We start from the raw sequence: 14,169 nt of genomic DNA, 5'->3' as shown, positions 1-14,169 counted from the left end.
GACTCTGAAAGTCAAGGGCGAGTGCGGGTGGCCGCCTACAACACATACCTGCCCAAAGTTCTCTTCATCAATGCAGAACATAAGGTCCAGTTCAGTTGGGTCATTTTCTAAGATCCATTTCAAAGAGTTGTAATATTCGCTATCCTATAAAATTGACACAAAAATTAAAATAAAGTATTTTTTTCAAAACAAACACTCATTTGACTTCTTTAAATGATTATGTTCTTCCCGTGTAATTCCATTCACAATCTCAAGAAATGCACTAGTTACTGATATCTTGTTTCCAGCTCTGCCCCACCCAACTCTCCCCTGCTGAGGGTTGTAGTTGGATCCCATCCTCTGAGAAGGGGAAGTGGCCTGCTCCGCAAGGCAGTCAGGAAATCATACAACTGGGCCTGTAGAGCTCAGTACACTCCCTGTCTCTTAAGAGTGAAAATATCAGAGGGAAGTAGGAAGGACAGAGAAAGCCCTAATTAAACGCCGGTGGTTTCAAGCTGTGCCGCTTCCTGGGCTTCTATCACTCTCTGCAAGTCACTGTGAGCAAAATTCAGAACACAGGCCCCAGAGCCTGGGCTCCAAGAAGGAAAAAGAGAATGTGGGCGCCTACTATCCCCGTGGGGGATAAAATTAATTTAGACTTGAAGAGAAACTTCTGTACTCCTAGCTTCCTCATTGCACAGTAACAAAAGCATAAAGCTTAAGTTAAAGGTGAGAGCTGAAGAGAAGCTTGAGATGGGTAAGGTGGATACGCAGAGCTACGGGCCCACAGAAAAACCAGCTGAGTGGCCTCGCATGCACGCTGGCCTTCTGCCCTCCCTCCATACCCAGAGGCTGTGCCGTGGGCCACGAGTACACGGCTCACGGACCCAACTCCACAGCACGCGCAGGCAGTGCAGCGGCAAGGCTGAGGGAAAAAGATGCTTCCTGATGGCCCCAGGGAAACCCTCCCCCGGCTCCCAACCCCGTGGAGGTGAACGGTGGGGTCACAGGTAAATTAAAAGAAAAACAGAAGCAAAGGATACTGGAAAAAGAGCATCGGATTTTGCTTTTACAGAAAATCCTTTCAGCTTTGAAAGGGTCAGCCTAGATTAAAAATGAGTAAGTTGAATGCAACATGAAAACCCAAATCAAAAGTCGGCAATTACTGTCTAATTTTTCACTCTTCTCCTGCAATGTAGTGGTCATTTACCCTTCTTCCATGTCTAGGATGACTTCAAATATTCTTCCCTTATCTACTGTTTGGCCTGGTCCCCTGCCATTTTTTTAGGTTGGAAAACAAAGGGATGACAGACGAGCCTGTAACCTGTTTGGTATTAGCAATTTCAATTTCAATGGGCAATGATGAGGTTTCTAGATGACCCTTGGGTTTAATTTGGTCTACCTAGTCCTGGGTAAGCAGAGGTAACTGAGTTGTGTGTGTGTCCACCGGAAATACCATGACTCTAGGAAATGTGAACAATGATTTGCTTATTTAAAAAGTTACAGAGATCAATTAACCTCTTGAACAACTAAATGTTCCCTGGTGCTCATACTGAACGAGGGTGCCCGTAAAAATCGCTGTGACTAGCACATGGCCTCAACTCCCTTTCTATAAAGCACAAGCAGCTCACGATGTCCACTGGAGTAACCCGTGTTTACTCACCACAGATTCCATGTCATTCAGAGTTATCTGCTTTCCCAGCATCATTTTATAAAACGGTCGAATGAAGAAACCTAAAACGTGGGGAAAACTGGGTTAGTTTCAAATCTTTGATGATGCTGTGCATCAGGGCACAAACTAAAAACTAACCCGCTTTCATGTGAACGAGACACCAGGGCAGAAGAATCGAGGGCTCTCTGCAGCCAGACATGGGCCTGGTGTGCATGGGGGTGGGGAGCGGACGGGGAAGCGGGGCAGTTACACTAACAGGGATGGCCCAGCGGAGAGTGGAGGCCAGAAAGGCTGCTGTGAGACGGCCAATGAGCTTCAAGCACAGGCAGGAACCTGCAGTGCAAATGCGCGTGTGCCCGGGGCGAGAAAGGCACTCCTGGCTAGGGGGGACAAAGCGGGGGCTCGCCGGGACAGTGGCACAGGGTGCCCTGGCTGGCAGGCCGGGAGGGACTGGGTAGTGGACACAGTGCTCCCACGAGGCACTGCAGAGTCTGGGCTGCTGCCCAGGGGCCAGGGGTCACCAACACGCCAGGAGGGAATCCTGTCTGCGTGTCAGTGTCATCGCTGGCGCCGTGGTGGGGAGAGGAGGACAGGGTGAGAAGGGAGCGTGGGAGACCGTGGAGGAGGCTGTGCGGCCTTCTGGGGGAGGAGGGGGCCTGAGCAGGGCGATAGCAGTGAGGAACACCCCCCGTGGTTCCACAGGGGCCCCCCACACCCGTGCCAGGCCGGCCTGTGCTGCACACCTCTCAACAGGACGCGGGAACCTCGGTCCCCCTCCTCCACCTTCAACCCCCATCCTCAGCCCGCCCCAGGTGTCCCCAGGCACCCACCCCCGGCAGCAGCTCCTGCCCCCTCGGGCTCAGCGTAGCCCTAAGACGAGGCTCAAACCCCGCCGGTGTCTGGGGAGGGAAGAAGGTGAGGCCCCAGATGGGGCTAGGGGGCCGACACTGACATGCTGCGTCTCTGCTCTGCCTCCAAGGGCAGTCACGGTCTTAAGGAGCACCTTCGTTATGGGCAAAGCATTAAGAAAAGAATCCATTGATTTACAGAGAACCAGTGAGAATCTTCTGCTTAAAATCTATGATGTGAGTAAGACACCTCATGATAGACCACAGAGAACACTGTCTTATTACCTTCAACACTTTTAAAAATAACTTACCATCTAGAAGTTTCCCATGAAATACTGCCAGCCCAGCAACTCTTCCAATGAAAGTGAAATAGGACAAATGATCTTCATTACAGAGGCCTGAATTGGGATTGATCTGAAGTGTGTAGTTGTCCCTTTTGGGGAGGAAGAGAGAAAAAAGAAATGTAATCAAATCAATTAGTCCTAAAGGAAATCAAACCTGAATAGTCACTGGAAGGACTGACGCTCCAATACTTTGGCCACCTGATGCCAAGAGCCAACTGAGTAGAAAAGACTCTGATGACGGGAAAGATTGAAGCCAAAAGGAGAAGGGGGTGACAGAGGATGAGACAGTTAGACAGCATCACCAACTCAATGGCCGTGAATTTGAGCAAACTCTGGGAGATGGTGAAGGACAGGGGAGCTTGTCCATGAGGTTGTAAGGAGTTGGACACTATTTAGCGACAGAACAATAGCAAAAGAAATGCAAGCATCTGAATTTTCTGTCTCTGCCTGTCAATAGGCTTTCAGACAGATGAGGTGAAAAAGCTAGAGAACAGGGTTTATTTAGAGGTTAGCCTCTTTCCATGACCAAGGACGGAGATCTACTGGAGCTGGTGCGCATGCCCTATTAAGGTAAACCTAAGGAACTGTGGACATCTGACTGTGCTGACTGACAAAAACGTCAGTTTCTTACGGTTCGGCCGAGTACCTTTGGAAGATGAGAAACAGCACAGACCACAGGGGCTCGACAGGGACTCCCTGCCACAGGAGTGCTTAGGTAAGGAAGAGGGTCTGCGGCCATACTCCTCTGGAGGGGCTCGACAGGGACTCCCCGCCACAGGAGTGCTTAGGTAAGGAAGAGAGTCTGCAGCCAGGCTCCTCTGGAGGCCACTCTGGGATGTGGGTGAGGTGTGGGTGTGGTCTCTGATCCTCTCCTTTTTCATGGCTTTTATCAGTTTTACAAAATGGGAAATTCTTGGCCAGAGCACTGAGAAGAATACCGAGGCTGCTCTTTTCAAACAGCCCTCAGGAGACTGGCACCAGGGGGAAGACGTGGGAGAAGTCTTGGCCCCAAAGAGCACAGGCTGCTTCTCAAGGTCGACGACTCTCCTACTGAGGGACTGGGCCCAGCCTGAGGCTTTGGAGAAGCCACAGCCTGGAGGATGAGACGGGCGGCCTTGTGCGCAGCTTGATTCCCAAGAAAGCCTCAGTCTTCACGCCCGGCAGTGGTGAAACCCTAATGCAAGGGGAAGGCAGGGCCTCACCTCACAGGCCCAGGACAGTCCTCTGGGTCCTAAAGGACGGATCCTCAATTTCCCTTTAAGTAGTACAATGTCAGAAAACTATTTCTGTTCATGAGACAATGACCTTCTGAATTGTGACAGTGACAAATTCCCCGAATTAGCATAACAAATGAACAGTGCTGTTCTTTACGATAAGTACCCAACACATTTTCCATTTCAATTACATGAACCCAACAGACAAGGGAAGAATTATTTTTGGGTGTTCACATTGTACGGTATTTCACTGTGTGGAGCCAGAGTCTGTTCTAGGCGTCAGGGAGGAGGGTGGGCGGGGCTGAGGTCGGCAGTGTTCATTCACCTCACACGAGGGAGCGGCTTACTCTCTCGTCATGTGCTTTGTTGCTCAGTTATGTCTGACTCTTCACAACCCCATGAACGGTAGCCCACCAGGCTCCTCTGTTCATGAGGATTCTCCAGGCAAGAATACTGGAGTGGGTTGCCATGCCCTCCTGCAGGGGATCTTCCAAACCAAGGGACTGAACCCAGGTCTCCCGCATTGCAGGCAGATTCTTTACTGTCTGAGCCACCAGGGAAGCCCAAAAATACTGGAATGGGTAGCCCATTCCATCTCCAGGGGAATTTTCCTGACCCAGGAATCAAACCGGGTTCTCCTGCATTGCAGGCAGCTCCTTTACCAGCTGAGCTACCAGGGAAGCCCACTCTCCCATCATCTCATCTCTCTCATTTATTCATGAGGAATAAACCTGGCTCAGTGGGGGACACATTCTGAAATGCACTCCAGACACTTACGTTGCCGAATACTCGAAGAGGCCGTAGTAAGGGTTGAACATCTCCTTGGACAGTAGGAAGAACCACTCTCTGGCCACGCCCCCGTAGTCCAGACCTTTCTCCGATTCAAACTCAATCCACAGCCTAGCTTTCAGGACATCTGGTCTTTTCACAGACATGATTCTCCGATAGGACTCTTCAAATATGTTATTTCTGTGAAGTTTCATTTCAAACCTATTTGGAATATCCGCCTAAATTAAAGGAAAAAACAACAACAAAAAAACGGACACACAGTCAGAGAGTAAATACACACCTGACTTCCTAACAGAAAAACAACAACGAGCAGAAATGATGGCAGCCTTCGAATAAACAATCAGGGACAAATGGCTCCAACTGGGACTCTGCCCTTTCTAGATTTTTCTTCACAGACAGAAAGCCTCCTACGTCAGGAGGAGACACACAGCACCCACGAGCAGCTGTCATCCACTGAGTCAGCAACACGTGCTGCGGAGGAAACTACGCTGAGTAGAGACAAATCATCCTGTCCCGCTTTTATGAGCAACTGAGGGGCCCTTATCCACCCGCTGACAACTGAAACACGGTCAGCGCTCTATATTGTTTCAGTCAAAGAAAGGGACTTCAGTCCAGATGATTAAAACCCATAGACAATCCCCACCTAGCCAGGCTGGGATGACTCTGAGCCCTGGTAGGGGCTCCGGCTGCAGGCGTGGGTCCACGATGCTTAGAAGCTAATTCTATTGCCAGGGTGGGGGTGGGCAGACTCTCATGATCAGGCCAAGGGCCACAGCTATTCAACGGTAAACATGAAAATTAAAAGGCACTTGACTGAAGTTGTGAATAACTGCTTCCTGGCTAAGCAGGCCCCGGGTCGGCTCTGTTATAACAATGGATTTGCAGAGTCGGTTTCCAGGCAGAAGGTACCGTGGAGTTTAAGTGCTAGAGTGAGACAGGGTGGGGCCCTCAGAGTCATCACTTATCCTCAGAAGAAACGCAGGTGACTCACAAAGAAACACGGGAATTCCACGGGTTCAAATTTGAGTCATTCTGAAATGGAGGCACCCAGGAGCTCCTTTTTCTTAAATTTTTTTTTTCCAGGAGCTCCTTGATTCGGGGTGATGGAAAAGAGAACAAAACCCTTAGGGGGAGCTCCCCGAGGCAGAGGCTGGGTTCCAGACATCCCCAGTGCCTAACCCACAGCAGAGTGGGGAGAGGGCATAACTGAGGGAGTGGAGCGGGCTGGGGCAGGCGGGCGGGAAGCACAGGCAGACAGGGAGATCTGAGCTGTGGGAGACACACCCCTTTTCCCAGTGAGCCGAAGCCAATCAACAGTGACCTGTGCGAAAACACCCCAGAAAGTGAAGGCACGAAATGAGAAGACTGGGAAAATCCTCACCAGACAGGTGAAACCAAAGTGAAACAGAAAACGCAGTGTTAAAGGATCTGGGGAGATATGTCAGTAGAAAATATAATATTATAATTTAAAACACTGCCTACAAAAAGCCTTACAAGATTTCTTGGTTTTGCCAGAATCTTAATGGGTTTCCCAGTGAGAATTTTTACTCTGAAAATGACATTTGGTCTTAATATGCCAGAATATTATAAATTATATTTATGTTGTACATATTGGAATTTAAAGGGACAGACTTGAACATTTTTATAATTATAAATTGAACATTTATAATTTATAAATTTATAATTCATATTTAATAAAACCAAGGTTTTATTAAATAGGGTAACCATAAGCAACTGCATAGGCTTCTCCAAATTTTTTCACTTGGTCCTGAATTATTGTATATCTCATAAAATCGTTTCTATCTTTTTATGTATTACATAAAAAATTACCTTCCGGTGATTTAATATGTTTTGAGTTGGCCAAAATGTTTTTCTGAAAGATGATATGGAAACACCCGAAGAAACTTTTTGGCCAACCCAATAATTCTAAGTTAATATTCACTTAGAAAGATGGTAACAATAACCCTGTGTACGAGACAGCAAAAGAGACACTGATGTATAGATCAGCCTTATGGACTCTGTGGGAGAGGGAGAGGGTGGGGAGATTTGGGAGAATGGCATTGAAACATGTATAATATCATGTATGAAACGAGTCGCCAGTCCAGGTTCGATGCATGATACTGGATGCTTGGGGCTGGTGCACTGGGACGACCCAGAGGGAGGGTATGGGGAGGGAGGAGGGAGGAGGGTTCAGGATGGGGAACACAGGTATACCTGTGGCGGATTCATTTCGATATGTGGCAAAACTGATACAATATTGTAAAGTTTAAAAATAAAATAAAATTTAAAAAAAAAGGAAATTCAGATCGGAGATCCAGGTGGATTAAAGTGCAGTGAAAAAAGGAAAGTAGCATTTTTGGTATAGACATAAAAGTAAGAAACAAGTTCTCACTGAAGTAATTTTGGTAACTTACGAATGACTAAGGCAACATTTTTGGAAGACATGTACTCACAGGTTTCTTTAATTTCTTTCTAAAGTAGTCATATTTCTGCTTAAATTCTCTGGAGTAAGGAACAGCCTGGAAGACAAATGTATACATATAGATAATATGAACAATGCAGTTGAAATTTTACGTACACGAAGCCGACGTTCAGAAAGTTTCATGAATCGTGAGCCTTAGAATTGTCACTCCTCATATGATCACTGAAGTTTACATGATGCCTACACACCACATGGGAAGTTCTAGAAATGATTAAGACCATTCAGCACTGACTGAGGCTTTCATCCCTGAAAACAATACGGATGTTCAAGAAATCACTTAGAGATATTATCAGTTCAGTTCAGTCACTTAGTCGTGTCCGACTCTTCGCGACCCCATGAATTGCAGCACGCCAGGCCTCCCTGTCCACCACCAACTCCCAGAATTCGGTCAAACTCATGTCCATTGAATTGGTGATGCCATCCAGCCATCTCATCCTCTGTCGTCCCCTTCTCCTCTTGCCCCCAATCCCTCCCAGCATCACAGTCTTTTCCAATGAGTCAACTCTTCGCATGAGGTGGCCAAAGTGCTGGAGTTTCAGCTTTAGCATCATTCCTTCCAAAGAAATCCCAGGACTGATCTCCTTTAGAATGGACTGGTTGGATCTCCTTGCAGTCCAAGGGACTCTCAAGAGTCTTCTCCAATATCACAGTTCAAAAGCATCAATTCTTCGGTGCTCAGCTTTCTTCACAGTCCAACTCTCACATCCATACATGACCACTGGAAAAATCATAGCCTTGACTAGGCAGACCTTTGTTGGCAAAGTAATGTCTCTGCTTTCCTTTCAAGGAGTAAGCGTCTTTTAATTTCATGGCTGCAATCACCATCTGCAGTGATTTTGGAGCCCAAAAAAAGAAAATCTGACACTGTTTCCCCATTTATTTACCATGAAGTGATGGGACCAGATGCCATGATCTTCATTTTCTGAATGTTGAGCTTTAAGCCAACTTTTTCACTCTCCTCTTTCACCTTCATCAAGAGGCTTTTGAGTTCCTCTTCACTTTCTGCCATAAGGGTGGTGTCATCTGCATATCTGAGGTTATTGATATTCTTCCCGGCAATCTTGATTCCAGCTTGTGCTTCTTCCAGCCCAGAGTTTCTCATGATACACTTTGCATAGAAGTTAAATAAGCAGAGTGACAACATACAGCCTTGACATACTCCTTTTCCTATTTGGAACCAGTCTGTTGTTCCATGTCCAGTTGTAACTGTTGCTTCCTGACCTGCATATAGATTTCTCAAGAGGCAGGTCAGGTGGTCTGGTATTCCCATCTCTTTCAGAATTTTCCACAGTTTATTGTGATCCACACAGTCAAAGGCTTTGGCATAGTTAAAAAAGCAGAAATAGATGTTTTTCTGGAACTCTCTTGCTTTTTCCATGATCCAGCGGATGTTGGCAATTTGATCTCTGGTTCCTCTGCCTTTTCTAAAACCAGCTTGAACATCTGGAAGTTCACGGTTCACATATTGCTGAAGCCTGGCTTAGAGAATTTTAAGTATTACGTTACTAGCGTGTGAGATGAGTGCAATTGTGCGGTAGTTTGAGCATTCTTTGGCATTGCCTTTCTTTGGGATTGGAATGAAAACTGACCTTTTCCAGTCCTGTGGCCACTGCTGAATTTTCCAAATTTGCTGGCATATTGAGCGCAGCACTTTCACAGCATCATCTTTCAGGATTTGGAATAGCTCAACTGGAATTCCATCACTTTCACTAGCTTTGTTCATAGTGATGCTTTCTAAGGCCCACTTGACTTCACATTCCAGGATGTCTGGCTAGGTGTGTGATCACACCATCATGATTATCCTAACTTATCTAACCCATGCCTAAGGTCAGAGGCGGTGGCTGGGAGGAGCAACCCCACGTCTGAGAGATATTATACATAAACTAAATAGACTTTCCATGTGACTTCTGTCTGAATGTGCATCAAGGTGCATTGTAATCTTTTTATGGATTGTAGTTTAGATACGTTATTGGCTACCATATACTTTAACACACAACTCCAAATGAGCTGTACTGTCATTTAGAAAAGACTGACTGTGCTTTAACAATACTTGGGAGAAAAAGTTAACAGCAGAAAGGCAAGTGAACTGATTCTCTTGTCAAGGAATAAAAAACTGAGTAGACAGCATGCTGGAAACGTCCTCATTTTAGGAGCTGATTATTTAGTGGTTGTGGGCAAGGATCTCTTTAGATCTGGAAGGCTGTATCTATGGAGCAGAGGGATGATACACAGAAGTGAGCTCGGTAACTGAGCTAACGTTATTCATTCTGGGATCTCTTCAGGTAAAGCAGTATCATTTCTATATCGTCATTCAAATATTCCCTACTTGTTACATTGTCAGGTAGCTTGTAGTATCTGAGAGCCCTGACTTCAAGCTGTTGAAAAGGCTTACAATTCTTTTTCTGAAGCAGAAAGGATTGGCTTTTGCATACACATAGACAAAACTGGACAGCCTGACACTCAGAAGAACTCCTTGCTTTCTGGAGCAGAGTGTGAGTCTGGGCAAGAATACTTCTGCTGGTATCATTTTGGACTGCATTAATGAAATATACTGATCTTTTGCAAAGGGTTTCCAGACTCCAGACCTTATGCCTTGGCCACACTTATTCCTGACCAGAAAAAGCGAAAATGAAGAGCAAGAGTTTCTTCCCTTTGTACTGCCTAAAGACATGACCACACAGACAATAACTAGGCCAAAACAAAAATAAGTAACTGCTGTCACAGAAAGCCATGATCATGTCAGTATTCTGCCTTGTAATTCAAGAGCCAAAGACATTACATTCATGCGTCTTAAGAGCATTTTGAAGACAACTGGATGCCGAGGGGGAGAGGCAGAGAGACAGACTAGAGGTTGGGGTTGGGAGATGCAAACTGTTACCCTAGAAACGATAAACAACAAGCACGGGAACTATATTCAGTATCCTGGTATAAATCATACATAGTTTATATATGTAACTATACATACATATTTATACATACACTCAGCGTGTGTATAACTGAGTCACTGCCGTACTGTGGAGACTGGCAATACTGCAGATCGACCATACTTCAATTAAAAAAAAAAGACAACCTACACCACCTGTGGTTTGTTCTTCATTTTTAGTTTTTAAGCCAGTCTTTGTTTACTTCTCCACTGAACATCAGACTTGACTATATATCATGTTTATTTTGGACGGTGTTTAGTCTGATGAAATAATGTATGAATTTTGATTCCAGAAAAGGTAGAGATTTTATCACCATCTGGACAACCACCAACATAAGGAAATGGAACAATGGTCTGACATAAGCCAATAAAGACATTATCATGCTTTTTGCTCTGTAGCTTTTTTAGAAGCTACTGTGAGCAACGGGCAATAAAAGCTAAATGAATACCTAAGTAAATGCAAGGCAGGCAAATGACAGAATTCCTCTTACATGAGGTGGTTGGGGAAGGCGGCTCTGGGAAAGAGAAACCTGAGCAGAAACGAGAGTGACAGGAGAGAACAAACCATGACAGTGAAGTGTCAAAAGGAAAAGTATTTGTCTGAGGTTCTCAGGTATGATCAGCTGTGATAGAAGAAAATTAAGCCTGGAAAAAAAAAATGATTTCCTTTTATGGTTTCCGGCCAGCTTCAGAAGCCCAGATTTGTAGGACAGACTCCCTGCCAGCTAGCTCTGTCACATGACCTCTCTACTCTCGAATGCTTGCTCAGTGAAGTCGAAGGACTCAACCAGTCAAATTTTAAGCCTCTTCCATTTCCCCAAATATGTCATTCCCAGTAATTATTTTTTGTTTCCTCATCTGCAAACACTGAAAAAAGGCTTGAACATTCATCACTGTGTATGCAAGTCCGACAGTATCTTAAATGACAAGTTTCCCAAGGAATGTATTTCAAAGTGTTGCCCCCAGCCCATGGTACCTCCGCCCCTGTCTGGCTTATAATCTGCTAGCTGCTGACTAGCTGTGGGTGGAAATCAGTGCTGAGATATTTCTGGCCTTTCTTCTTTTGAGGAGATGATGCATGAAAGCTAAGAAATCTACCTCCTCCTCTAATACTCATATTTTCTCTCTAGGGGTCGTTCTTATAATGGCTTTTTATATCCTTCTCCTAAAAAGATTCCAACAATCTTTGTGATAGAAGAGAATGACATTTCTGAAGAGAATGACATTTCTTGTAACAGACAGGCCAATTTATTTATTCTCTTGTGAAAATCTGGCATCTTATTTTCTTATCCACAACATAACTTTTACATAAACCTATTTAAATAACGAAGGTATCCATTGATTAAAGCTACCCTCTATTAAATAAGGTTTCTTTTTTGAAGAAAATGAAAATCTGACGCTGTGTAAGTGGGTTCTCAGTATTTGCATGCATCATTGTCCACTACTGACCCTGGAGCTCCTGGCAGAGAAGGGTCTGGGCCTGACACAGAGACGTTGGTAGGGCCAGGAGAGCTGAGGCTCCGGCCTGGATTCTGACGCGGACTTTAACTTTCAGCCACACAAGTAGCTTCTGAAAAAGTGGGAATCACAACTACTTCCCTACCATCCTGAGGGGATTGCTGTGAGTTTCAAAGCAGTTGGTTATATAAAGTTCTTGAACAGGTACAAAGCGTTACACAAGCATGAGATAGTGCTCTTAAGAGAAGCAAGTATGAACAGCACTTCACATTTCCAGGGCCTTTAATGGTGACGCCTGGCATACCAAGAGCATACTGAATCACAATAATGTCACAGAAGGGTCCCTTCTCCCCCAGTATGTAGACATTTTTAAAACCTGGGAAAAAGAGAGAAACTCTAGGTACCAGATAGGCAGAAAGACTCAAAATTATAGAACTGGGGTTTGGACCCAGCCTTGGCACTTGGGCTTGAGTTTTTAATCCTCACATGGGCACACAGAACATGGCCTACATTCTGTATGACCCAGGGGATCAGAACACGGCTCCCTGCACAAGACCCTCATCCGAGAAGCATATAAGAAAATTCTACCCACAGGCCTGGGGAAGTTGCAAGGAAGCTTACTTTCCGTCTGGGATCATAACTGGGAGAAAAATAATAAACAAATCCAGACCTCTAATAAACTCAGACTCCAAGCCTATACACCAGAGTGAGTGTGAGGCCCACAGTTATAGTAACTAAGGGTGCATAAATATAAACTAAACAGTAAACAGTTAGTACAGTTCAGGACATATGAAAGACCCATAAGATACAAAAATGAGTGCATATGCACTTCAAAACAAAAATTAGACACTGAACTTGACAATCACCTACCACTGAGGAGAGTTTACAGACATGACGAGTGGGAGATTTAATCCCACTAAGACCAGAGGTAACAATAAATGTAAAAGAGGCTATGAGATAAGTATTCAAGAGTGATTTAAAAGCTGCAAGTATGGGTAGAAAAATAAATAGAAGCAAACAACAGGACAGAATAACAGTAACTAAAAAGGCCAAGCACATTTTAAAAGATCAAAGAGAACTTTGAGCAATTAACTCAGTCACTGAAATAATAGACATAATGAACTGATACAGAGTAGATGATAAAAAGCTTAAAAGGTAATTAACTGGGAGAGCTGAGCCTGCAGTATGGCAATAAGACAGACAGAAGATAGACAAGCTCAGAAATAAGACAGAATATGAAATTGAATCAAATACCTGGTATGAGTTACTGACACAGATAATAAAAATGGAACAGGTGCAACGTGCAAAGGAATAACTGCGGGGAACTTTCCCAGATAAAGGAAAGATGCAATCCCCACGAGGAAGAATCATGATAAATCCAAAGTAGAATAAATAAAAAGAAACCTACACTTACATTCATGATAGTAAAATTGTAGAAAGTTAAAGACAGAGAAAAATTAAAAATCACTGGAGAAAAGAGAGATTTACTCATCAAAAAATGACAATCAGATTGACAACAAACTTCTCATCATCAGTTATGGAGGCTGGAAGAGGGAAAAAACAACTTCAAAGTACTGAAGAAAAGTAACTGTTGAGCAAGAATCCTGCAGTCAGCTAAACTATCATTTGACAGACAGGTAGGTAAGCCCCTTCTCTCTCACACTCTCACTGAAATTGCTGACCGAGCAGAGGTTCTCAAACTTGGGAGGGCATCAGAATCCTTGGGGGGCGGGGGGTGGGGTTAAAATATAGACTGCAGGGCCCACACCAAAGTTGCTGATTTTCAGTAGGTCTGAGTTAGGACCTCAAAATGTGCATTTCTAATAAGTTTCTGAATGGTTCTGACTCTGTTGATCTATAGGCTACAGTTTTAGAATCATGAACTAGAAGTTAAACTTCATTAAGGAGAAAACTTAACCTGGAAAAAAGTAAATGCAAGAACCAAGGGTAGACATAGAAATTTGATTACATATAAGTAAATTAAACAAACATTGACAGTTAAAAAAAAAAGAAAAAGAAAATGTTAACGATTATTTGGCAAGTTTTTGGTGCTTCCCTGGTAGCTCAGCTGGTAAAGAATCCGCCTGCAATGTGGGAGACCTGGGTTTGATCCCTGGGGTTGGGAAGATCTCCTGGAGAAGGGAACAGCTACCCACTCCAGTATTCTGGCCTGGAGAATTCCATGGACTGTATAGTCCAGGGGGTCACAAAGAGTTGGACAGACTGAGTGATTTTCACTTTCATTTGGCAAGTTTAAAGATAAAGTAGTTTTAAAATTCCTTTGAACAATGGAATGTGGGACTGAGAAGAACAGCACTTTAAAATTTTTTTTTATTTTATATTTTATTTTATATTAAGGTATAGCTGATTAACAATGCTTTGATAGTTTTAGGTGAATAGCACAGGGACTCAGCCATACATATACAAGAATCCACTTCCCCCCAACCTCTCCTCCTTTTC

The 14,169-nt window shown here is 44.4% G+C and overlaps 1 protein-coding gene across 50 annotated transcripts in view; it reads right to left on the bottom strand.

Annotated features, from left to right (window-relative positions):
• Positions 1 to 14,169, bottom strand: part of NEDD4L (NEDD4 like E3 ubiquitin protein ligase) — a 375,462-nt gene that overhangs the window by 24,064 nt on the left and 337,229 nt on the right. For all 50 annotated transcript variants that reach the window (XM_086373616.1, XM_086373612.1, XM_086373613.1 and 47 more), the window contains 5 exons: positions 7,300 to 7,365; positions 4,835 to 5,064; positions 2,811 to 2,932; positions 1,643 to 1,713; positions 49 to 144 (listed from right to left, as the gene is read on the bottom strand). In XM_086373616.1, the coding sequence (XP_086229742.1) occupies positions 49 to 144; positions 1,643 to 1,713; positions 2,811 to 2,932; positions 4,835 to 5,064; positions 7,300 to 7,365 (585 nt within the window). The remainder of the gene's footprint in view (positions 1 to 48; positions 145 to 1,642; positions 1,714 to 2,810; positions 2,933 to 4,834; positions 5,065 to 7,299; positions 7,366 to 14,169) is intronic.

Source organism: Bos grunniens, chromosome 24 (assembly GCF_055505025.1).
Source record: "Bos grunniens cultivar Pamir isolate PY7600 chromosome 24, Bosgru_T2T1.0, whole genome shotgun sequence".
NCBI classification, from domain to species: domain Eukaryota; kingdom Metazoa; phylum Chordata; class Mammalia; order Artiodactyla; family Bovidae; genus Bos; species Bos grunniens.
This window is presented reverse-complemented; position numbering and strand designations above follow the sequence as displayed.